This window comes from Mercenaria mercenaria, chromosome 2 (assembly GCF_021730395.1).
Source record: "Mercenaria mercenaria strain notata chromosome 2, MADL_Memer_1, whole genome shotgun sequence".
NCBI classification, from domain to species: domain Eukaryota; kingdom Metazoa; phylum Mollusca; class Bivalvia; order Venerida; family Veneridae; genus Mercenaria; species Mercenaria mercenaria.
Window position 1 is genome coordinate 51,585,990 of NC_069362.1, and position 27,392 is coordinate 51,613,381.

Sequence of the window (27,392 nt, forward strand, 5' to 3'; positions counted from 1 at the left end):
AGCGGGCACCTGAGTAGAGCCACCGACCTTCCGTAAGCTAGCTGGATGGCTTCCTCACATGAAGAATTCAACGCCCCGAGTGAGGCTCGAACCCACATCGATGAGGGGCAAGTGATTTGAAGTCAGCGACCTTAACCACTCGGTCACGGAGGCCCCATACTTTAGTTTACCAGCTTGTCTAGGACATAGTCACCTTAGCGATTGAATCCATTTTATTGCTCAAAATATGATAAAGGTGAATACCCTTCCCTGGTCATGTAATACTATATTGACAAAGATAGACAGACAAACAGACAAAATGACAGGCAAAATGACAGATAACATCCCATTTTTTATATATTAAAGATATAATCTTATACGGAAATCTGAAAGTCTTATATCTAAATATGACGAAATAACGATATCAAGCAAGTGTAAGAATTGGTAACCTCGCATATGGCAATGATTGTCGCTTATTAACTTTTTAGACTAGATATCAAGAATTAATTTTAGTTTTGACTTTTTCTGCGTAAAACTCCGTATTCCAGTCTACTTGTTGCTACGCATGTCAGGATATGACGTCAACAATGAAAAAGTACCCGTATATTGATCTCCATTGCTGTGGTTGGGCGCCTTACGTGAGTGTCTCAAAATTTTCTATTTATTTAGCGATTCTGGTCATTATTTTGCTATTTTTTATGTTCGTATGATAGACCAATTTTCATTGTTTAAGTACGAAATAATTATATTGCAAATGTTCCTGTTGGACATGCATTTTCCAGGAATTTTTGGATTGTAAACAGAAGATGTCACGTGTGGCAGTTTTGAATTTTTGTAAGTCTTTCCTATGTGTATGCATAACATTTATCTATCTAGCTTTGTAATAGAGCAAACTTCTGTTTCTAGAAGTACAAATATTTGTGTATGACGATTTGTTTGTTAAGATGAAATTGTATTTTGAAAATTTGATTGGTCCAAAATCAGCTTAACAGGTCGGATAGTCCAACTAATTTGACACGATCCTAGCACAGACCTAGGAAATATTGAGATATTTTTTTTCATATGGGCAGTATCCCCACTCGCGTCAAACACTCGAACAACCAAAATAGTTGAAGCAATTTCCAATGAAATTTTCATCGCTGTCGACAGTTTACAAGCTATAGGTTTAAATGTCGATTATTTCACGAATTGGACATAAATTAAAATATAACTTACATGTATTGAAAGGGAATTTAATTCCTCATTAATCTATGTTAAAATTATCAAATTATCAGGGTTAGACACGAACTTATTTGAACAAGGTTCCTAAAGGAATCCCTACTTTTTAAATCTGGGGGTCCTCCTCAGGCTTTGGGATCCCTCATAATATGATATATAAAAACAATCACAACAGATGTCTTATGAGAAGTTACGGTCGTACCCCAGTGGGATTCGAACCCGCAACCTCTGTACTGAGTGGCTGACACCTTAACTACTACAGAAGAATGTATCCAAACTGATACCAATTTAAATGTTTGCCAATTTCAAGACAAGGTCTCGATTTTGGAGACACTTGTATCTTCTCAACTTTGGAGACACTTGTATCTTATAGATATAATCTACATCTACATCTTTCACCCAACCGTCGATTTCTGACTATCACTGGGCGGCCATTGTCAATCATAATCATTGTCAAGTCTATTGTGACAACCACTAAAAATTATAATATCTCTTCATATATTTTAAAATATAAAATCTTAATATTACCTGGCATTTATATTTCCGATGATACAAAATTTATTGTAGTTTCTCTTTGAGGTTTGAAGATATAAAGTGTTAAAGTAACAGAATTATATTTTAAGGCATAAAATTCTGTTTTGGATTACTTTCACATTGAAATTCAAATACAGTTTCATTTTGATGTTTGAAAGCTTGATTTATATAGTTAACAGACTTATCTTCCGAATCGGACTCGGTAAGTATTTATATAAAAAAAAAACAACCATCAAACTGAATAACACTACACTACAAAAAAAATGGACCGTAAAATTTCTGAAAGTGCAGAAAGATCGCTGAGATCGAGACAGTATTCTTGTGCTAAAAATTTAAATATTTTTAGATAATATTACGTAATATTTTGATGATCAAACGTCGGTACATCACGGGTGACTTCCGCTGCAATTAACTCTTGGGGTGTCATAAAATATTTGGAAGCCACAGTCCTTCTGTTTTGATTAACACTTCCCGTTATGTAAGGCCATAAATTCCAAGCCATCGTAAACACAAATTGTTGTTCAGGGAAAATCTGCATGTATCACGCGTGACCTTCACGACCTAACACATTTAAAAATACTAAGATGTTAAATGGTTGTTATTTTTAGAACGAGGAAAGTCCCGCGAACCGGCCAGTTGCAAGCAGTTTTCAGTAATTTTCCATGACCTAGCGTCGTGCACATGTGGGAAAAAACCCCGGTGTCTTTCTTTGCAAAGTACTCGATATATTTAAATAGTAACCACATGATCTTGTACGTAAGTAATGATGACGAAATCCCATATTTTGAGTTAGTAAACATCCGGACTTTGTTTCTTTAGAAAAAGAACGAAAATAAAGCGATTGATTATGAGACACGGGATAAAACGATTCTGTTCAAATGGCCGTTAATCGGTATTATACGTTTCTATCGGGTAACCGGTAGACACGGGTCAATACGTTTCTGTTTGGTAATCGATAGTTATGGTGATAAACGTATCGATGTGGGAAAGGGTTAAAATATTTTTCAAACAGGTATTTATCTTTTACTTTTTGGATATCATTGACAAAAAAAAATAGGTATCCAGCCGGAATCCCAGCTTTTAGAAGTTGGTGTTCCTCCTCAAAATTTGGGATCCTCGGGCCCCCGGGACACCGTTAGTGTCGAACCCTGATAATATCCAAAATTATGAATTTTCTGGTGATTTAAACCTTTGTATGTACTGTACACGATCAACGTTGACCATGTGATTACACGCCATATAAAACCAATAACTTTACATGACTGTGTACTGTGATTTAACTTCCATTATTTTAGTTCTTCAAAGTTTTGACATTTAGATAGCCCGTCCCAATTATAAAACAATCTGAACGTCGAATTATTTTGACTAACTGTACTTTGACTTACCTTTACCTTTAGGTCCGACACTTCTCCTGAATTGAGAGACATTGTCTCGATCTAAACACTCTCTCATTCGAAAGACAAAATATCTTCCTAACGAAAGACTCAGATTAGCTTAAGCAATGAAAATCATTGAAAAAGTAATTAGCTCTCATTTTAGAGTGCACAAATTTATTTCAAATATAGAAAATTATCTTTCTTTTATCAAATTTTCAAAATCCATATTATTTGGGTATTTTGTTAGCCCACCATCATCAGATGGTGGGCTATTAAAATCACTCTGCGTCCGTGGTCCGTCCGTCCGTCATTCCGTCCGTCCGTCCGTTAACAATTTCTCGTTATCGCATCTCCTCAGAAACTACTGGGGGGATTTTGACCAAACTTTGTCAGAATGATGTATTGGTACCCTAGTTGTGTCCCCCTGAAAATCAGACTGGTTCAACAATTTATGAGTGAGTTATGGCCCTTTGTTTATTTCTATAATTTACATAGATTTATATAAGGAAAAACTTTGAAAACCTTCTTGTCCAAAACCCCAGAGCCTAGGGCTTTGATATTTGGTATGAAGCATTATCTAGTGGTCCTCTACCAAGATATTCAAATTATTTCTCTGGGGTCAAATATGGCCCCGCCCTGGGGGTCACATGGTTTATATAGACTTATATAAGGAAAAACTTTGAAAAACCTCTTGTCCAAAACCACAGGGCCTAGGGCTTTGATATTTGTATGTGACATCATCTAGTGGTCTTCAACTAAGATCGTTCAAATTATACCCCTAGGGTCAAATATGGCCCCACCCTGGGGGTCATATGGTTTACATAGACTTATATAGGGAAAAACTTTGAAAATCTTCTTGTCCAAACCACAAAGCCTAGGGCTTTGATACTTGTAATGTAGCATCATCTAGTGGTTCTCTACCAAGTTTTTTCAAATTATCCCCCTAGGGTCAAATATGGCTCTGCCCCGTGGGTCACATGGTTCATATAGACTTATATAGGGAAAAGCTTTTAAGATCTTTTGTCAATAACTACAACATTCAAATTTGGACCACATGTATATTTTTGAGTGGCAAGATGAACCTTGACATGAGTTGACCTTGATTTTGACCTAGAGACCTACTTTCACATTTCTGTAGCTACAACCTTCAAATTTGGACCACATGCATAGTTTTTGTGCACTTGAAAAAACTTTGACCTTGATTTTGACCTAGTGACCTACTTTCAGATTTTTGAAGGTACAGGTATCAAATTTGGACCATATGCATAGTTCCGTGTTTCAAAATGAAATTTGACATTGATTTTGACCTAGTGACCTACTTTCACATTTTTGAAGGTACAGTCTTCAAATTTGGACCACATGCATAGTTTTGTGTTCCGAAATTAAATTTGACCTTGATTTTGACCCAGTGACCTACTTTCTCATTTCTCAAGCTACAGCCTTCAAATTTGGACCACATGCATGGTTTTATGTACCGAAACAAACTTTGACCTTTACATTGACCTAGTGACCTACTTTCACATTTTTGAAGGTACAAGCTTCAAATTTGGACCACATGCATAGTTCTGTATTCTGAAATAAAACTACATGGACCACATGCATAGTTTTGTGCACTTGAAAAAACTTTGACCTTGATTTTGACCTAGTGACCTACTTTCAGATTTTTGAAGGTACAGGTATCAAATTTGGACCATATGCATAGTTCCGTGTTTCAAAATGAAATTTGACATTGATTTTGACCTAGTGACCTACTTTCACATTTCTCAAGCTACAGCCTTCAAATTTGGACCACATGCATATTTTTGTGTACCGAATTGAACTTTGACCTTAAGATTGACCTAGTGACCTACTTTCACATTTCTGTAGCTACAGGCCTCAGATTTGGACCACTTGCATAGGATTGTGTACCGAAACAAACTTTGACCTTGACATTGACCTAGTGACCTACTTTCACATTTTTGAAGGTACAGGCTTCAGATTTGGACCACATGCATAGATTTGTGTTCTGAAGTGAAATTTGACCCTTGATTTTGACCTAGTGACCTACTTACACATTTCTCAAGCTAAGCCTTCAAATTCGGACCACTTGCATAGTTTTGTATACCGAATTAAACTTTGACCTTAAGATTGATCTAGTGACCTACTTTCACATTTCTCGAGCTACAGCTTTCGAATTTGGACCACATGCACAGTGTTGTGTACGGAAATGAAATTTGACCTTGAGCTAGTCAGTAAGTCTTGAAATTTGGAACACTCAAAAATGGCACTTGGTGGGCGCCAAGATCACTCTGTGATCTCTTGTTTAAGCATATAATGCTTAAGCAAACTTCTGTGACTGGATGTGTTCGGTGCGGGTAGAGTCGAGTGGATTTTTCACCCTACCTCCAATCAAACGTAAGTACATGTAGTGCAACGCTAGTGTCAAGGTCACAGGTCAAGAACATATTCCTCCGAGTCCAGCAAACATGCTTATGACCTAATCCAAAATGGCTGCAGCGGGAAGCGAAAGGTTACATTGAGCACAAACTCAAGCTGATTTTGAGAGACTATGCAGATTTATCGAATTAATGTAGATGTGTCATTTTAGCCATATTTACACTCAACTCGATCTGATTTGGGCATGTTTGATTGGACAGTAAACTGCGCATGCGCGAGTGTAACACAGTGTACTTGAGCCTGTTCAATTTGACAGTAAACTGCGCATGCGCGAGTGTAACACCAGTGTACTCCCTCTTGACTGAATCAAACACAACCATAGTGTTATTTCTAGAGTGACACAGCGGGGCGTCCCGCCCTGCCCCTTTTAACTGCCATCACGCTAAAATGCCCCCTCCTGCCTTTGATCTTCTGCTAAATACCACCCTTTATCCTGTAGACATGCCTCGCCAATTTTTTGATCAGCAAATAAAGTCATGGCGAGTGCACACAGTCGGTGAGAATCAATGAAGTGTTAAAATTAATTGATAAAGAGTACTGATCCTTTGTACTGTCAAAATGGCACCAATTGATGAATTGTCCGTAAGCGGCCAGCTGATTACCCAGCACATGAAAAGCGCCCTGTACGATTTCTTCATGCAAGCCTTAACTTGGACCATTGTTTAATATAATAATAAGTGTGTATCTTACTGTCACTGTCAATGAAGTCTGATCCTACCATAATTTCAACTGGAAAATGCACAAATTTGATGAATTTCAAAAGCAAAAATAAGTTTAGAATGTCTGTTCATGATTCTAATAACACCCGATGTCGTATACAATTTTTCCATAATTCCTTAAAAAAAAGCTGACAAGCAGCATATTTTTATGATAAGTAAAATCAAAATTTAAATTAAGGAACTATCTTTGGTTTACCCTAATGCATCAAGTAAACCAAGTAAAAAACACTCTCAGACATTGCAAAAGTATACCACCAGTATCCGGATAGTTCACTTTGGATATATTTTTATGGCCCCCCTTCGAAGAAGGAGGGGTATATTGTTTTGCAGATGGTCAGTCGGTTGGAATGTAGACCAATCCGTTTCCGGATGATAACTCAAGAACGCTTGGGCCTAGGATCATGACAGTTGATAGGGAGGTTGGTCATCTGACTCATCACCAGCAGATGACCCCTATTGATTTTGAGGTCTGTATGTCAAAGGTCAAGGTCACAGTGACCCTGAATAGTAGAACGGTTTCCGGATGATAACTAAAGAACACTTGGGCCTAGGATCATGAAAGTTGATAGGGGGGTTGGTAATGGCCAGCAGATGACCCCTATTGATTTTGAGGTCAGTATGTTAAAGGTCAAGGTCACAGTGACCCTGAACAGTAAAACGGTTTCCGGATGATAACTCAAGAATGCTTAGGCCTAGGGTCACGAAAGTTAATAGGGAGGTTGCAGGCCCTTCCCCAGAAATTTTTTAAGGCGCTGGGGTAAAGTTTGCGTGGCGGGATAAGGGGTGGGTGCGGGAGGGGTTTCCCCTCCCGTGTTCGTTTTTTTTTAAAAAATCAAACCCAAATGGTGCTTTTTAGCCCACCATCATCAGATGGTGGGCTATTAAAATCACTCTGCGTCCGTGGTCCGTCCGTCATTCCGTCCGTCCGTCCGTCCGTTAACAATTTCTCGTTATCGCATCTCCTCAGAAACTACTGGGGGGATTTTGACCAAACTTTGTCAGAATGATGTATTGGTACCCTAGTTGTGTCCCCCGGAAAATCAGACTGGTTCAACAATTTATGAGTGAGTTATGGCCCTTTGTTTATTTCTATAATTTACATAGATTTATATAGGGAAAAACTTTGAAAACCTTCTTGTCCAAAACCACAGAGCCTAGGGCTTTGATATTTGGTATGAAGCATTATCTAGTGGTCCTCTACCAAGATGATGCAAATTATTTCTCTGGGGTCAAATATGGTCCCGCCCTGGGGGTCACATGGTTTATATAGACTCATATAGGGAAAAACTTTGAAAAACCTCTTGTCCAAAACCACAGGGCCTAGGGCTTTGATATTTTGTATGTGACATCATCTAGTGGTCTTCAACTAAGATTGTTCAAATTATACCCCTAGGGTCAAATATGGCCCCACCCTGGGGGTCATATGGTTTACATAGACTTATATAGGGAAAAACTTTGAAAATCTTATTGTCCAAACCACAAAGCCTAGGGCTTTGATACTTGTAATGTAGCATCATCTAGTGGTTCTCTACCAAGTTTGTTCAAATTATCCCCCTAGGGTCAAATATGGCCCCGCCCCGTGGGTCACATGGTTCAAATAGACTTATATAGGGAAAAGCTTTTAAAATCTTCTTGTCAATAACTACAACATTCAAATTTGGACCACATGTATATTTTTGAGTGGCAAGATGAACCTTGACATGGGTTGACCTTGATTTTGACCTAGTGACCTACTTACACATTTCTGTAGCTACAACCTTCAAATTTGGACCACATGCATAGTTTTGTGCACTTGAAAAAACTTTGACCTTGATTTTGACCTAGTGACCTACTTTCACATTTTTGAAGGTACAGGTATCAAATTTGGACCATATGCATAGTTCCGTGTTTCAAAATGAAATTTGACATTGATTTTGACCTAGTGACCTACTTTCACATTTTTGAAGGTACAGTCTTCAAATTTGGACCACATGCATAGTTTTGTGTTCCGAAATTAAATTTGACCTTGATTTTGACCCAGTGACCTACTTTCTCATTTCTCAAGCTACAGCCTTCAAATTTGGACCACATGCATGGTTTTATGTACCGGAACAAACTTTGACCTTTACATTGACCTAGTGACCTACTTTCACATTTTTGAAGGTACAAGCTTCAAATTTGGACCACATGCATAGTTCTGTATTCTGAAATAAAATTTGACCTTGATTTTGACCTAGTGACCTACTTTCACATTTCTCAAGCTACAGCCTTCAAATTTGGACCACATGCATATTTTTGTGTACGGAAATGAACTTTGACCTTAAGATTGACCTAGTGACCTACTTTCACATTTCTGTAGCTACAGGCCTTAAATTTAGACCACTTGCATAGGATTGTGTACCGAAACAAACTTTGACCTTGACATTGACCTAGTGACCTACTTTCACATTTTTGAAGGTACAGGCTTCAGATTTGGACCACATGCATAGATTTGTGTTCTGAAGTGAAATTTGACCCTTGATTTTGACCTAGTGACCTACTTACACATTTCTCAAGCTAAGCCTTCAAATTCGGACCACTTGCATAGTTTTGTGTACCGAATTAAACTTTGACCTTAAGATTGATCTAGTGACCTACTTTCACATTTCTCGAGCTACAGCTTTCGAGTTTGGACCACATGCACAGTGTTGTGTACGGAAATGAAATTTGACCTTGAGCTAGTCAGTAAGTCTTGAAATTTGGAACACTCAAAAATGGCACTTGGTGGGCGCCAAGATCACTCTGTGATCTCTTGTTTAAGTATACCATATGCAAAAAAACACAACAACATGTATTTCATTATTTCTTCATTTTTACATAATCATATAACCATCAATATATCATATACACTAAACAGATGTCCACTTCTTTTATATGTATTTTCAAACAACACATATGTCCTTCCACTTCTTTTGTACTAACACTAACAGCACATAGGCATTTTTGTTTTCATATACGGTAAGTGTCTGTCTTTGGCTCTGTGCCATTCCTTTATTGCACCACTGAAATTAAAGTCATTCAATTTTTGTCCCTGCATGGACACCATGAGTAAGGCATTAAGCACTTTTATGCTCACGGGTGAATGGTGGGTGGTCTTTACACATTCAACTGCTGAAACCTCTCTCACAATCTGAAAGTACGAAAAAAAAGTATTTGTTATTTTCCCAGAGCAAGGATAACCAAGGATGGATTTATATTGTAAAAGTTCCTAAGATTTGACATTTATCTTGTGTTCTTCTGCACAATGAATTGCAACAGTATTTCTGTTAAATATTTGTGGGTGTTAACAACACCATTGCAGCTTTTTTACACACAGAAGCAGGTTCTGTATTTCAAGTTTAACTACTGTATTTTACTGCAAGCAGCAAGTTTCAGAAAGAACATGTATACACACCAGCTGTGGAGGTTAGTAGAAGCAGTCCCACTGTAGCGACTTTGCTCAGGTTTGGGTGAGACTTGGACAGATTACCAACAATCCACTCCATGGTGCGCAAAGTGTTCATCTGTGGTAAGGGTGGCTTTCACCTGTGCCCATTCAATAACCGCCCGGTCTTCTTCAAGGGAGAAGAGTGATGAAAGAGCCTGAAATGAAACATAAGTTACAATGACATGTTTCAATGACTTGACAAAATGAATCATAACTTTTTTGTAGTTGATAAGTTTCTTGTTTTTTTTTTTTTTCTTCTAAAATTCTTTGGACCATACATGATGCTGTAAATATAGTCAGTAAATAATTAAATCAATGTTTATTTAGCATAGAATATTGACTTCCTTGAAATACAGCAGAAGAGAATTCATTCATCCCTTTTACCGACTAGCCCAGTTCTTTACGTGAGAAAGTAGGCAGTTGCTTATTTGGAACTGGTCTTTCCAGGAACGATGGTTAGGTAACCTGCCCTAAATTTTGTTATTCCACTGAAACTTGTATCATTTGGTCTTTGCATGTTTACTTTGAGAGATACAAAAGCAAAGTGAAACACAAATATCATAGTAGATAAAGTTTAATATTTAGAAATTAATAGCATCTTAAACAATTGTAATTAAACATCCTCGAAAAAGTTTGCTTCAGTTCATCCGGAACAATGATTTCAAACTTCAGTCAAAGAATCACTGGTCATTTTAATACAGTTGCCTTTCTCTGCTAATTATTACTCGATAACAATTAACTTACCCCTGCATTCCGTCACCAACTGTTATCCCATTTCGTTGCAGAGACTAATTATAATCTTTAACTAATTATAATCCAATCACTCCTGCTCCAATTACCGTATTTTCCCGAATTAAGGCCCCCCCTCTAATTAAAGCCCCCACCCGTTTTGGAGGGGAAAAAAGTCAACAAGAACGAAAAAAAATCACCTACCTCATTTTTATAAGTCCACATAATAAGTAATTTACAGTAAGTATCCAATGTATTAAGAATTAAACACACTAGTTATTAAACAGTACATGTACCGTAAATCCAAAACGTTTATACTAAGTACGGTACGTATCCAATCATCAAATAGAAAATTAAACGGTAAATCCATTTTTGATTTGTTTTTGCACCACCCGCGCACAAGCTTCCTGTCGACTTTAAACAAATTTGCGGCAAAGTGTTAACCTTTTCTTCGGCAGTTCTAATAACTTTTAATTTAAAAGCCGGCACATAAACAGCGTGTCAAACCACTGACATTGTGTATTGCAGTACCCGCATGTACTAAGGAAAATATTATCGGAGTACACAGCTGTTTGGGTATGATGACGTAATGTGTAATGTCGCGAGCGTGTCACGGAATACATGAGGTACCGTATTTAAATGCATAATTTTAAGACAAACTGCATTAAATTAGATGCCAAATAATTACGTTTTGGGGGAATTAAACAACACAGAAACACTTTACAGTTGGTTTGAACGATGTTTTTAAGTTTTGTAAAAATTTTAATTTTTTATTTTTTTACCTCAAATGAACGCCCCCTCTTTGGAAAATGTAACGCCCCCGGGGGCGTCTATTCGGGAAAATACGGTAACCGCAAACTTGTGAAAACACAGACTTTCACCAACACGTGTCGTCTTTAAACCCTTATCAGTACACGGTAAACAGCTAGCTACACTGTGTATTCATAAACTTCCCCGATCGATATTTACCTGAGGTATCTCACGGGGATGAAATCGCTTACTGATTTAAGACGCTGCGCTAATAATTGAGGCACCGCGCGGGATAATTAAGCGCTGCGTGAAGCTGTATTTCGTGTTTTAAGCGCCGCGGTAGCGCGGCGCCTTATGCGGCTGGGGAAGGGCCTGGGTTGGTCATGACCAGCAGATGACCCCTATTGATTTTGAGGTCAGTATGTCAAAGGTCAAGGTCACAGTGACCAGGAACAGTAAAATGGTTTCCAGGCAATAACTCAAGAACGCTTGGGCCTAATGTCAGGAAAATTGATAGTTAGGTTGGCCGTGACCAGCAGATGACCCCTATTGATTTTGAGGTCATTAGGTCAAAGGTCAAGGTCACATTGGCCAGGAACAGTTAAACGGTTTCTGATCTTCTTGTCCAAAATCATAGGGCCTAGGGCTTTGATATTTGGTATATAGCATAATCTAGTGGTCCTCTACCAAGATTGTTCAGATTATTTCCCTGGGGTCAAATATGGCCCCACCCTGGGGGTCACGTGGTTTATATAGACTTATATAGGAAAAAAACTTTGAAAAACCTCTTGTCCAAAACCACAGAGCCTAGGGCTTTGATATTTTGTATATGACATCATTGAGTGGTCCTCTACTAAGATTATTCAAATTATTCCCCTAGGGTCAAATATGGCTCCGCCCTGGGGGTCACATGGTTTACATTAGGGGTGTAACGATACATCGAACCATCGATGCATTGCGATACTAAGTGTCCCGATAGCATGCATCGATAGAAAAGTCACGATCCAATAACAATTGCCGATAGTTCCTTCAACAATCGATAGTTTCGATAGTTTTGAAATTTTAGTAAATACAGAAATAATTTATAATTTATAAACCAAGAAACAGAGCCAGCTTTCATTTGCGCCTCGGAAAATGTTTACGTCTCCATTACAATAATTACCCTCACGGAATTTAACTACCATAAAGGACTGAGAAGTCTGGAGATAATTAATAAATTTAGTTTCTTAGAAACTTTTATTAAATATATTTAAATAACCTGTTAATCTTAGATGAGAAAATGTACTATGGACATGGAGAAAGAAGGATACTCAGAGTTCTGCCGAGGCTGCGTTTTTGCGCGAAAAAAATATGAATGGCGCAGCAAATTTCGCGTTGGTGGGCCTTTAGCGCGCCAGAAAATCTGAAACTCGAACCCGATAACAATCGCTAGTTTGCCGGTCTTGCACGGTAGATAGACATACCTCCAGGGGAGATCACTGTGACGGATTTGAAAAAATAATGTGTCGTGATAATTGCACCATGATTGTATCAAAATGGCGGCCGCACCGAAAGGAAAAGCGATTTTGCACAAATTTTACAGTCCTCCTGCCTCTAAGAAAATAAACCAGACTTTAGTTACACAGGGGAAAGATACAAATAGAAATGATACATTGAACAAAAGCGACGATTCAACTACATATGTCGGTGAACATTAAACAACAACCCCAGAATCACAGAGTGATCCGAACCCCACCCAGTCAAGTAATTTGAGTAGAGCGTAAAAAAGTAAGAGTAAAACATCTGACAAACAGCTTTCAGAAGAAGTTATTGGTTGAGTATACATGGTTAAGTTATAAGGAAAAGAGAATAAATGGCATGAACTTTGTGTATAATTTTACATTTAAAAAAAAAAATACACTTCTTAAATGCATAAGAAATGTAAAGTCTTTTTAATGTAAAATTGGTTCTTTTTGAATGGCCCCAAAAGTTTCAGAATGGCCCCATGTTTTCAGGGTAGATGGGCCATGGGCCCATCATGCTGAAATGCTCGGCAGAACTCTGGATACTTGTATTATACAGAAAACTGTTCGGTAGGGCCCTTCATTTAGTGCTGGTACACCTTAAACCGATCCGTTAATTTTCGTCTTTTCCGATGCTTTGGGTTATTAAACATGTTGACACTCGCAACAAAATGGTCGATTCGTTTGAGTATGCCTGGCATAGGTTTATTGTTTTACTTATTGTTCCAAAGCCAAGGAAGTCAAGAAATATTTAATGTTAGAATTATTTCTGTCCATTTCATTTATGCAAACATCTCAATGTGTGTTAACAGCAATTATAAACAGTGCCGTCTCTTACACTGTGTAACAATGCCAGTTGGTAGCTTTACTGTATAAAATAGGATGGCCGATAACTATTGCAATAGTATCGCAATAGTAACCTGCAATAGAATAGTATCGCAATAGTTTTTAAGCAATATCAATAGTATTGCAATAGTCAAAATTGGCCTCAATAGTCACCCCTAGTTTACATAGACATATATAGGGAAAAACTTTGAAAATCTTCTTGTCCAAACCACAAAGACTATGGCTTTGATATTTTGTTATGTAGCATCATTTAGTGGTTCTCTACCAAGTTTGTTCAAATTATCCCTCTAGGGTCAAATATGGCCCTGCGCCAGGGGTCATATGGTTCATATAGACTTATATAGGGAAAAACTTAGAATCTTCATGTCCATAACTTACATCATTCAAATTTGGACCACATGTATAGTTCTGAGTGGCAAGATGAACCTTGACATGAGTTGACCTTGATCTTGACCTAGTGATCTACTTTCACATTTCTGTAGCTACAGCCTTCAAATTTGGACCACATGCATAGGTTTGTGTACTGAAAAAAACTTTGACCTTGTTGTTGACCTAGTGACCTACTTTCACATTTTTGCATGTACAGGCTTCAAATTTGGACCACATGCATAGTTTTTTGTTCCAAAATAAAATTTGACCTTGATTTTGACCTAGTGACCTACTTTCACATTTCTCAAGCTACAGCCTTCAAATCTGAACCACACGCATAGTTTTGTGTACTGAAATGAACTTTGATCTTGTGATTGACCTAGTGACCTACTTCCACATTTCTGAAAGTACAGGCTTCAAATTTGTTCCACTTGCGTAGTTTTGTGTTCCGAAATAAAATTTGACCTTGATTTTGACCTTGTGACCTACTTTCACATTTCTCAAGCTACAGCTTTCAAATTTTGACCACATACACATTGTTTTGTACCGAAATGAAATTTGACCTTGAAAAAGTCTTGAAATTTGGAACATTCAAAAATGGCTCAGTGGATGGCGCCAAGATCACTCTGTAATCTCTTGTTAGGTTAAAGGTCAAGGTCAGATTAAACCAGAATGAACTTTTGTTTACAGTGAGCATGTAATTTCTGTTCCTTGTGCAATTACTGAATGCATCAAGGGGGGCATTTCGTGTTCGACGAGCTCTTGTTTTTACAGAGTTTCATAGCACTTTTCTGTTAATGCAATATTGACAAAAGACCGAATCAATATAAAATGAATTTTGATAAATATTAGTTTACAGTGTGACCTGAAACAGACCTTTTCATTATGTTGTAACACGTTGGATGGTTTCAAGCTTATAACATATAAAGGCCTCCACTATTTCATATTCAGATGAATAAGTTGACATCCTTGGTGACATTTTTAAACTCTGCCAATATCAAATTTGGAGAATACGCAAACAAACGGAAATCGCCCATTGTCATTATGGGTCCAATACCTTATTTAAATGATTTTATGTTTTTTCAACACTTGAAAGCTAAATACAGTCTTTTGAACGAGACAGTGTTTAAATCGAGATAATGTCTCTCAATCCAGCGGAAGTCTCCGACCTGCTTTACAGGTCCCAGAAAAGCCACAAATTAATTATATCTATATATAGTATTAGGTATAAAACCAAAAACAATAATTAATGCAAAATATTTAAACAAATCAAATGCAAAATGGTCCTAATTATGTCCCAATGGTTTATAACATGAAAAACAATATTACAAAACTGAAGAGCTTTGCAGTCACATTTTCAATCAAAGCAGCAATATTTTATGATAATTGTTGTGTCACTTGTGAGGATCATCGTTGCATAATACTAATTTAGTAATGACGTAGCGCAGAAAATTGCAACTTATATTGAAACTGAAAATTATATGCATAGTCTTAGATCTCCATTCTTTATGATTGTTTTTTGTCTGATACAGGGCTCAGATTTAACTTTTTTGACCACTTCCAGATTTTAACAAGTAGCTTTTTTTCTTACTTGCTAAATCTGAAAATCTACTTGCAAATTTAGACTTTCAATTAAAAATGTTACAATATTCTTAAAAATCGTGTTTGCAGGGTTTTCCTTGACGCACAAGCACTGATTTTCAAAATGACCCTCAAAATAATTCTGGATGTGTCAACTTAACTACCGACTGAAGTAACAGCGGCACAAATTTTCGTACCCAATATTGTAAGTAAGCGCAAATTGGCGCTTAGGTACGAAGTAGTAAGGTAGATTGCATTCTAGATTTAATTATCTGATAGACCTCTTCGTCTCTTTCTACGGTAAACTACTCAACAAAAATGGCTTGCCAACAAAAGATGACGCATTTTCTGTCTTCTGCACTCTGGGAAAACCCTGTCACTGCCTCGTCCTCAACGAAACTGAAACGAAATCTGCAAACATTAACAAAAATCGCGGCAATTTTGACTATTATTTGTACTCACAAAAAATTTGTGTGATGTTTTTATCTACTTGCATTCCGTGAAATCTACTCGCAGTTAGCGAGGGCAAAATTTGAGCTTGTGATAACCCATTTGGATGGGATAATAATAAACTGTTTTATATTTGATATTAACATATATATTTAACAATAGTTATTGCATTATAGCTAATTTGTGACTTCTGGGACCTGCTTTTTATAAGCTTTTCATTCAGTGCCTGTTGGCCTTTTTCTGTTTCCAGTGGAAATTAAATTCTGTAAATGACAAAAGACACTGCAATGGCTGCCATTTCTTAAAAAAGAACAATTATAGAAATTGCTCAGTAATAAATGCAAATTATTGGGCTCCGAACTTCCACAAGGAAATGCTGGCAACGATAATCTCAACTTCACAAGCATTTCAAAAGTATGCAAGCTTATATTCAAACCCTGCTCCCCAACCAGTTTTGAAAAGTTGAGGCTAGAAACAATCTTGTGAGTTGTAAAACATCTTTTATCTTTTCTAGGTAAGACGTCCCAGACCAGTACATGAGAGTTTAAGATGCAAAATATTGAGCAAAAACTAGAATCTACCTTTGGCAAGAAGGCAGACTTGGAGACCAGACTTCAGTCTGCCTGCTCTGGTGTTCTGACACAGAAGATAGATTTCCAGGAGTCTTCCAAGCCCCATTCATCTGTGAGTGATATGCTGAAAGGCAAATATGTAAACCTTGCTCCAGCTGCATCGTCTTCACAGAAAAGCCCAACAAGTGAGTAAATATTAAAGGATATTTGTAACAGTCAATTAAGTCCCGTTAATAAAGTATGGCAAGTGTATTTTTAGGGTGATTTGCTGCTTCTATAGCAGCGGCTGTTCACTGGCGTCTTTCCCTTAGAATTTCTTTTTTCAAATCATTAAGTTTTCCCATGAAATTGACTAACTACAGTATGAAATTGAGTATAATATTTCCCTTTGCACAAACATCAGAGTATTTTCCTGAAAAGGGTTGCAGCCTTCTCTGTTTAGAGAAAACAGTCTCGGACATATGTGTAGTTAGAAGCTGTGTGGTTCAAACTTGTTTGTACAATGTTTATGCTTGCAAGGAGTGGATACATTTTTATGCCCCCGGCATCTACTGATGCGGGAGGCATATAGTGATTGTCCTGTCCGTCCGTCCGTATGAGGTTAACCAAATGGGACCGTTTCGTCTAGCATCAGTACCTCTTACTAGAATGACTATATACTAATGTAGATGTAACCTGTGACCATTCTTCATCTTCAAACGTCACCTGACCTCAGTTTGACCTTGACCTCATTTTGGACTTAGGTTGCTTTGTATGGGCCATCCCTTGGTTAACCAAATGGGACCGGTTCGTCTATCATCAATACCTCTTACTAGAATGACTTGATACTAATGCAGATGTAACCTGTGACCATTCCTCATTTTCAAACATCACCTGACCTCAGTTTGACCTTGACCTCGTTTTGGACTTAGGTTGCTTTGTATTGACAAGGATGCCACCGGGGGCATCAAGCGTTTATTGAAGGCAGCTTCTTGTTTTTGTCTCTGCCACAAAACTAAAGAGGCCAATCACATGTAAAACTGACTTCAGGTTCCACTACAGCAAACAATGATGGTGAAGGTCTGCCACATCCGAAGCAGATCCTGTTCAAGGAACCTCTGGACTTTGTATGGAGGCACCCCGCGAGTGGAACTGGTTTGCACAACTGTGGTAACACCTGCTTCCTGAATGCTACATTGCAGATTCTGATTCACACACCACCACTTACAAATTACATGACTAGTGGACACCACACCTCTATCTGTAAGTGATGAGTTATAAGCTTTCTAAGTTGTATTAAGCTTTAACTTAGTAACCTGTTAATATTTTATAACAGATAAGTTGAATGTTTTATTCTGGTATTTATAGTAGTAAATTTGAACTTTCCCGTCATCAATATGGGTTTAAGCCTCACTCGGGGTGTTGAATTCTTCATGTGAGGACGCCATGCAGTTTGTTTACGGATGGTCTGTAGTTTTACCCAGGTGCCCACCCCTGATGAAATAATGCACGGAGGGGCAGCTGGGGTCTTCCACCACCATCAAAGCTGGAAAGTTGCCATATGACCTATAATTGTGTTGGTGCGAGTCAATGTTAAACCAAAAAAAAATAAATATTTCAGGTCGTTTGAGTCATGAGAAGTGTATCTTGTGCAATCTGCAACGTCTGACAAGGCTGTCCTTGAATGCAGGAGAAAGCCTTTCCCCAAAATGGTTCACTAACAACCTTCAGTGTAAGTTTGTTGCTTTGTATGTCCTTTGATATTTTTTATCCAGGAGCTTTTACCTCGGCTCACTGGGCCAAACCTTCAGTGTCACATTTTTGTCCCAGATGTAATGACAAGTCTTTATGTCACTGTTATATATGTGGTCATGGAGAAATGTTGTGTGGGGGTGTAGTAATGGCATTTTTATCTCCCGTTTGTAAGCCTCCTAATTCAAAGTTTGCATGTAAAGTTTACCAGAAAAAATGATGTGTGTCTTCGGCATCATGAGATGACCTCAAAGGACAAGAATACAGAATAAACATATAAAGTAGCGAAAGCCCAAAAAAGGAAAAATTGATGGGAATTTTAAGTTCAGCATTAGGAGAAAACATACTTTTTTGTTTTAGGACTCTTTCATTTTATCAGAGGGGAAACCCCTGGCATAGAATTTATTTGAGAGTTTTGCATGTAAGCATGTTTTTCAGAAACTACCAGACCAAATATTTTTCATTTGAACCCATGTAAAAATTTTGGAATCATTTAATAGAAATTTTGATTATAAGTTTTGCATTTAAGCAGGTTTCTCAGAACCTACTTTGCCGAATGCTTTCAAACCCCATATACATTTGTATCTTTTGTATCATGCAATGACCACAAATGGCAGGTATCACATCTCTGGCTTACATTTTGGCAAAATTAGGCTCTTTAGAACTGTTGCTGAACATTTTTGCGTGTAAGCATTTTTCTTAGGAACTATTGTACCAAATGCTTCCAAAGTCTTAATAAGTCAAATGACTACTCTGAGCTATGTTCATTATCTCGGACCGGAGTTTACAAATTTATACCCTTTTTAGCCTGACTTTTTGAAGAAAATGTAGAGCTATTGCACTCGCCCCGGCGTCTGTGTCCGTGTCGGCATTAGTAATGGGACATCGGTTGGAAAACTCCAACCGATTATCAGTTGGAATCGGTTAGCAAACCGATGCGATGTATCGGAAAAATAATCGATTGAATGTTATTTATTTTCATACTTGTTTATTCAGATAGTCATGTCTTTAAAGTGACTGTTTTACTTAAAATTCATATGCTCTTTTGAAAAATAAAGAACTACCATTAATCAGATGTTTTAAAGCTGGTTCATGGTAAACAGAAAACTTGTTTAGTAATGACTAATTAGTTGCAGACAGGGAAACAACAATAGCCTTGGAATTACAATCTGGTTTACATACATGTATCATAGACTCATAGCTGTCATTTGTGACAGTTGACTGGTATACCTGTACCTGGAACATATTTAGCATATAGCAAGGAAGTACAGATATTTCAGTCTTTCTCCGGCTGACAAAAATAGTGATTGTAGAAAATCATTAAATGAATTCAGTTATATTTTGGTAATATTAATATTTTCATACATTGTCAATGGTTACCATAGCCTGACACTACTGAGCAGCACCATGTTCCAACTACTTGTTGCTATGGCATATAACAATGCCATGAAGCTTGGTAAAAAATGATCAGATAAAAATCAGAGTTTAATCTGTTTCCATATGTACACTGGTCAGCGATACTGGGTAAACGGAATTTTGGCAGAAAAAAATTATGACGACTGCAACTGAAACACCAAAGTTCTTTCTATTGAAATTACGTCATGGACACTGAAATTTGACTGCATTAGTGTCCAGTTCCAACAGATAAATTCCCTCGGGCATACCGTTGTTAAATACGGAAATTCATCAATGTTTCGCTAATTTTTTTTGGCCCCACTTTTATTGACGCTATGGACGCCGCCATGTTAACAGCTGATCCTAACTGTAAGATGTTAAAACCATTTTCATTGGATAACTGAAACGAAATACTAACGTTTGATTGTCGGCATACTTCTGTTTTATCCGTTATGCATGCAGGTAGTCCATATTTCGGATATTTCTAAGGTCAACATAAATTGTCACGGACCGTATTTCCCTTCGGAAACCTTCGTTCATACCCGTGTAGATTCGTACCCGCTATCGACTCTGAGAAAACATAATCGATTATCGGAATCGGTTGGACTTTTCTAGCCGTCAATCGATTATATCCGCTAATCGGCCCATCACTAGTCGACATTGGTTAAAGTTTTTGATAAAGTCAAATATCTCTGTTAATATCAAAGCTATTGACTTGAAACTTAAAATAGATATTTACTATCAAAGTCTACACCAGGAGAAACAATCCCCATAACTCTGATTTGAATTTTGACAGAATTATGCCCCTTTTTAACTTAGAATTTTTGGTTAAAGTTTTTGATAAAGTCTAATATCTCTGTTACTGTCAAAGCTATTGACTTGAAACTTAAAATACTTATTTACCATCAAAATCTACACCAGAAGAAACAATCCCCATAACTCTGATTGAATTTTGACAGAATTATGCCCCTTTTTAACTTAGAATTTTTTGTTAAAATTTTTGATAAAGTCAAATATCTCTGTTACTATCAAAGCTTTTGACTTGAAACTTAAAATACTTATTTACCATGAAAGTCTTCACCAGGAGAAACAATTCCCATAACTCTGATTTGAATTTTGACAGAATTATATCCCTTTTTAACTTAGAAATTTAAAATTTTTTTTTTGATAAAGTCAAATATCTCTGTTACTATTAAAGCTTTTGACTTGAAACTCAAAATAGTTATTTTCTATCAAAGTCTACACCAGGAGACACAATTCCCATAACTCTGATTTTAATTTTGACATAATTATTTCCCTTTTTAACTTGGAATTTTTTTTACTGGCAAAGCTCTAATTCAGAGTCATGTTATATGCCTGTTTTGAAAAAAAAAACGGACTTATTACGTGATGGTGCGTGCGTCTGTCCGTCCATTATAATGCATGTCTGGAGCGTAACTATGCTCCGGACACGAATAAAGTTTATAACTTTAATCTTGGCATATAGGTAGATGAGACGATGTGCAGGACTAAAAGGTCAAAATTGGCCATCATGTTCTGTGTCTGGAGCATAACTAAATAACCATGCAAGATACTGTCTTCAAACTTGGCATGTAGTTAGGTAGTGATGGACGATGTGCAGAGTACATGAACCAGGTCTGTAGGCCAAAGGTCAAGGTCACAAATTCTGCACAAATGTCAAATTTGTCATTATATTTCATGTCTGGGGCATAGCTTATAAACCATTCAAGATATTGGCTTCAGACTTGAGATGTACAATGTAGATAGATGGCAATATGATGTGCAGGGTGCAGGAACCAGTGGGGTAGGTCAAAGGTGAAGGTTACAGCAAGGTCAAATCTGCCCATCATATTTTGTGTCCCCCTCTGATATAACTCTAATATTCTGGCGTATATTGCCCTGCTTGGCGGAGCTCTTGTTCCAAATTTAGCAAAGCTTTGGTATGTAAGCTGTATTATACGGAAGGGTTTCAAGTAATGGAGTACTCATTAAATAGCTCTTGTTAGCTTTTTCTGTGTTATAAAGCTGAAGTAAAGGCTTTCTAGAGGAAAAAAATGATATAGTTTTGTTTTTGCTTTCTTTACTCTACTCTGTAGTTTTCTTCCTCAATTGTTTTGTATACTCTTTTGTTGTTCTTCTTCTCTTCTTCATCTGTTTTCTCTCTTCTTCTTTCCTGTCATATAGGGATCATGAAAGATAGTCCAATGCATGCATATTTAACAGGTAACTAGTTTGTGACTGTCATTACTTCGAATAAGTGATTTTCTGTCCAGCATGCCCACTCATTTTTAGCTCATCTGATTTTTTGAAAAAAAAATGATGAGTTATTGTCATCACTTGAGCGGTTGTCGGCGTCGGCGTCGGCGTTGCCTGGTTAAGTTTTATGTTTAGGTCAGCTTTTCTCCTAAACTATCAAAGCTATTGCTTTGAAACTTGGAATACTTGTTCACCATCATAAGCTGACCCTGTATAGCAAGAAACATAACTCCATCTTGCTTTTTGCAAGATTTATGGCCCCTTTTGTACTTAGAAAATATCAGATTTCTTGGTTAAGTTTTATGTTTAGGTCAACTTTTCTCCTAAACTATCAAAGCTTTTGCTTTGAAACTTGGGATACTTGTTCACCATCATAAGCAGAACCTGTACATCAAGAAACATAACTCCATCTTGCTTTTTGCAAGAATTATTGCCCCTTTTGGACTTAGAAAATCAGTTTTTAGCTCATCTGATTTTTTGAAAAAAAATGATGAGTTATTGTCATCACTTGAGCGGTTGTCGGCGTCGGCGTCGGCGTTGCCTGGTTAAGTTTTATGTTTAGGTCAGCTTTTCTCCTAAACTATCAAAGCTATTGCTTTGAAACTTGGAATACTTGTTCACCATCATAAGCTGACCCTGTATAGCAAGAAACATAACTCCATCTTGCTTTTTGCAAGATTTATGGCCCCTTTTGTACTTAGGAAATATCAGATTTCTTGGTTAAGTTTTATGTTTAGGTCAACTTTTCTTCTAAACTATCAAAGCTATTGCTTTGAAACTTGGAATACTTGTTCACCATCATAAGCAGACCTTGTACATCAAGAAACATAACTCCATCTTGCTTTTTGCAAGATTTATTGCCCCTTTTGGACTTAGAAAATCAGTTTTCTTGGTTAAGTTTTATGTTTAGGTCAGCTTTTATCCTAAACTATCAAAGCTATTGCTTTAAAACTTGCAACACTTGTTCACCATCATAAGTTGACCCTGTATAGCAAGAAACATAACTCCGTCCTGCTTTTTGCAAGATTTATGGCCCCTTTTGGACTTAGAAAATATCAGATTTCTTGGTTAAGTTTTATGTTTAGGTCAACTTTTCTCTTAAACTATCAAAGCTATTGCTTTGAAACTTGCAATACTTGTTCACCATCATAAGCAGACCCTGTACATCAAGAAACATAACTCCATCCTGCTTTTTGCAATAATTATTGCCCCTTTTGGACTTAGAAAATCATTTTCTTGGTTGAATATTATGTTTAAGTCAACTTTTCTCATAAACTATCAAAGCTATTGCTTTAAAACTTGCAACAGCTTTTCACCATCATAAGTGGACACTGTACATCAAGAAACATAACTCTATCCTGCTTTTTGCAAGAGTGATGGCCCTTTTTAGACTTAGAAAATCATGGGTAGGACAATATTTCTATTATACAAAAAAAATCAGATGAGCGTCAGCACCCGCAAGGCGGTGCTCTTGTCTTGGTTAAGTTTTATGTTTAGGTCAGCTTTTATCCTAAACTGTCAAAGCTATTCCTTTAAAACTTGCAACACTTGTTCACCATCATAAGCTGACCCTGTACAGCAAGAAACATAACTCCATCCTGCTTTTTGCAAGATTTATGGCCCCTTTTGGACTTAGAAAATATCAGATTTCTTGGTTAAGTTTTATGTTTAGGTCAACTTTTTCTCTTAAACTATCAAAGCTATTGCTTTAAAACTTGCAACTCTTGTTCACCATCATAAGCTGACCCTGTACAGCAAGCAACATAACTCCATCCTGCTTTTTGCAATAATTATTGCCCCTTTTGGACTTAGAAAAATCATTTTCTTGGTTGAATACTATGTTTAAGTCAACTTTTCTCATAAACTATCAAAGCTATTGCTTTAAAACTTGCAACAGTTTTTCACCATCATAAGTGGACACTGTACATCAAGAAACATAACTCTATCCTGCTTTTTGCAAGAGTGATGGCCCTTTTTAGACTTAGAAAATCATGGGTAGGACAATATTTCTATTATACAAAAAAAATCAGATGAGCGTCAGCACCCGCAAGGCGGTGCTCTTGTTAAAGTTGAGGGTACATGTACCCCCTGCTTTTGCAAAATAGGGATACACTTCAAAATTTGGGGGTACACTACATGGCAGATCTGAAAATTTTCTATTTAACTACTGAAATTTGTATATTACATGTTTTTTTTGTTTGTTTTTTGTTGTTGTTTTCTTCATACAGAACTCTCGTGGGTGGGGTATAACAGATGAGATAATTTTAGAAAATGTAAAATGTTTTTCCAAAGTTAAGACAGGAAATTCTGAATCAAAACACCCCTCCCTATATTATACTAAATATAAATAATTTTTCAGCAAGGTTCATGTATTCCCAATTTTCGTGAACGGAACACGATTCGTCCGAAATAACATACAGTCAACTGAAGACTGGTATAATTCGTCCATCAATAATAAATGTCCAAACTATTACAGATATGCAATGTGTATCAAAATTGCAGTTAAATATCGAAAAATAAAATACTGTTAACCTTTTGCTGAGTTTATTAAAGCTAAAATGCCTTTTTGCGTTTCGTATCCATTCGTTTTTTGCACACGACCCGTATGACGTCCGACTAAAACATTTACCAAACCCCTCTATACAGCTGACAATTACGCCGAGAATTTGGTGATGGAAACGAAATTATAACGTTCGTGGACCGGATCTGCGTTTTAGACCATACCAAACAATTGGCAAGTGCGCGATGAAATAAACAGCGATACTGCAGCTGAACTAGAGTTCCGAATCTCTGCGTGCATGTACCCCCAACAAGTGATTTTTATGCGTGCATTTGATATTTTGTACGTGATTCACGTACTGCAGTGCATGAATGGGCATGCTGTCTGTCAGATTTGACTTAAGGAGTTGTTTGCTCATGACAAAATTTAAATCTTCAGGAAACCAATCAAACTTTTTGCAAAATGTGAAAGTGAAAAATAAATTGCTTCACCTGAACACTTCTTATTTACAATGGTTAATGTATGTTTTACAGAAATTGTTGAAACATTAAACTATGTATTATTACAGATATTGGTCGCCATTTCCGAAGTGGCCGCCAGGAGGATGCTCACGAATTCTTGCGCCTCAGTCTGGAAAAAATGCAGAAGTGTGCTCTTGTTGGCTGTAATAAGTAAGTAATATATACTGTGATACTGTTTGTTACATGTTTGGAATGGTCATTATGTCTCCCACCACACAGTGGTGTGGCAGACATATTGATTTTTACTCCTGTCTGCACGTGTGTCTTGTTGTCACAAAGCTTGTCTGCACTCTTAAGTCAAACATTTCTCATCCAATCTTCACCAAACTTAAACAAAATGTGTTTGCCAATAAGTCCTCGTCCAAGTTTGATAACTAGCCAAATCGGCCCAGGCACTTAGGAATTATGGCCCTTGAACATAATTACCGATACACAGATGTAGACCAGTTACTCCTACTCCAACTCCAACAGATACCAATAGGCTGCAAACAGTATATAAAGACAGACTTTCTATTCAGATGGTTAGGCAGTCATGGGAGACATGTGCTTTTCTCAAAAGCACCTCTAGTTTTGATGTTGTTAAGGGTTAAATGACAAATGTGTAATTATTGTTTCAATGAGACTGTATTATATATTTCAGCCTGGACAAATACAGCAAAGAGACTACTGTCATTAACCAGATATTTGGTGGATACCTTAGATCTCAAGGTAAGCACAGTACACATGCAGAATTTTTATGAGTCAATAAGTAAAGTTCTAAATCTGTCTTGGTTTATGCAAAAATCAAGTAAGTTCTGACTTTCTAGTTTTGTTTTTTTTCCTCTGTAGACTATGACGTTGTTAAGAATTAGTTATAAATTGTAAACACAATGTCAAACATGTAGCTGTGTTCGTATGTTTTGACCATTAATTGAAAGCATGTGGGTTGCATATCTGTAATGTTTGCTATATTTTGTGTACATTACAGTGCTTTGTTGCCGCTGTGGTCATAGATCAAATACATATGACCCACTTTTAGACATCTCTCTAGACATCAAGTCTGTAGACAGCATTGAGAGAGCATTTCATCAGTTTGTAGCTGCAGAAAAACTGGAACATGAGAATGCATACAAGTGTGAGAGGTATGTTGTTTTTTTTTGAAAAAAAATTGTTTATGTGCAAAAGATTTTTTGCTGAAGTCTGACTTTATAGGGAAGTAGAAATGTTTTTAGCTCACCTGTCACGAAGTGACAAGGTGAGCTATTGTGACCGCTTGATGTCCGTCGTGCATTGTGCATCGTCCATCAACAATTTCTAAAAAAATCTTCTTCTTGAAAACCACTGGGCAGAATTACACCAAACTTCACAGGAATGATCCTTGGGTGGCCCCCTTTCAAAACTGTTCAAAGAATTGAATTCCATGCAGAACACTGGTTGCCATGGCAGCCGAAAGGAAAAACTTTAAAAATCTTCTTGTCCAAAACCACTGGACCTAGGACTTTGATATCTGGTGTGTAGCATCATCTAGTGGTCCTCTACTAAAATTGTTCAAATTATCCCCCTAGTGTCAAATATGGCCCCGCCCCGGGGGTCACATGGTTTATATTAGGGATTTTTCTAGACCTAAAAAGGGCAGGGTGCATTTTGCGCGTTGCATACCTTTGTCTACGAAAATCATAAGGTAGATTTCCATGGTTTTTGTTGTAATGTCTACATTGTAAGGTACTACAGAAAGATTTGAAATGAATCTGAATGTCTGGAAAAACATTAATACCTGTTTGTCTATATAACATGCTTATCATTTATAAATACATGCAGTTTGTTTTATGTTTGCATACATTATTTTTGTCTGGAAAGTTTTCTTGATTAGAAATATACCATAAAAATACTATTGAATAATTTAGTAATTCTGGTGCAAATCTGTCATTATACATTCATTATATTACTGAACGTACCGTTGATACTCAGTATAAATGCACATTTTTTACCCCAGTGCAACACAACACACACACACACACACACCACACACACACACACACACACACACACACACAACACACACACCACACCACACCACACACACACACACACACACACCCACACACACACACACACACACACACACACACACACACACACACACACACACACACACACACACACACACACACACACACACACACACACACACACACACACACACACACACACACACACACACACACACACACACACACACACACACACACACACACACACACACACACACACACACACACACACACACACACACACACACACACACACACACACACACACACACACACACACACACACACACACACACACACACACACACACACACACACACACACACACACACACACACACACACACACACACACACACACACACACACACACACACACACACACACACACACACACACACACACACACACACACACACACACACACACACACACACACACACACACACACACA

General features: G+C 37.3%; 1 protein-coding gene and 1 long non-coding RNA gene across 7 annotated transcripts in view; one reads left to right on the plus strand and one right to left on the minus strand.

Annotated features, from left to right (window-relative positions):
• The first annotated feature begins 517 nt into the window (after positions 1–517).
• Positions 518–27,392, plus strand: part of LOC123563948 (ubiquitin carboxyl-terminal hydrolase 42-like) — a 46,482-nt gene continuing 19,607 nt past the window's right edge. For 2 of the 6 annotated variants that reach the window (XR_008369805.1, XM_045357131.2), the window contains exons 1-8: positions 518–617; positions 16,449–16,691; positions 17,536–17,748; positions 18,107–18,217; positions 21,817–21,855; positions 24,957–25,059; positions 25,550–25,617; positions 25,877–26,030. Coding sequence is in view for 5 of the 6 variants with exons in the window: in XM_045357131.2 (XP_045213066.2) it covers positions 16,484–16,691; positions 17,536–17,748; positions 18,107–18,217; positions 21,817–21,855; positions 24,957–25,059; positions 25,550–25,617; positions 25,877–26,030 (896 nt within the window). In the remaining variant the exon portion in view is untranslated. Of the gene's footprint in view, positions 618–667; positions 814–16,448; positions 16,692–17,535; positions 17,749–18,106; positions 18,218–21,816; positions 21,856–24,956; positions 25,060–25,549; positions 25,618–25,876; positions 26,031–27,392 lie in introns of those variants that run through there. The other 4 variants (XM_045357133.2, XM_045357135.2, XM_045357132.2 and 1 more) reach the window with 4 other exon arrangements.
• LOC128555124 (uncharacterized) lies at positions 8,902–10,545 on the minus strand. Its single transcript, XR_008369806.1, has 3 exons — positions 10,452–10,545; positions 9,675–9,862; positions 8,902–9,410 (listed from the first exon to the last, which is right to left on the minus strand). It is a non-coding gene; the product is annotated as an uncharacterized LOC128555124 (long non-coding RNA).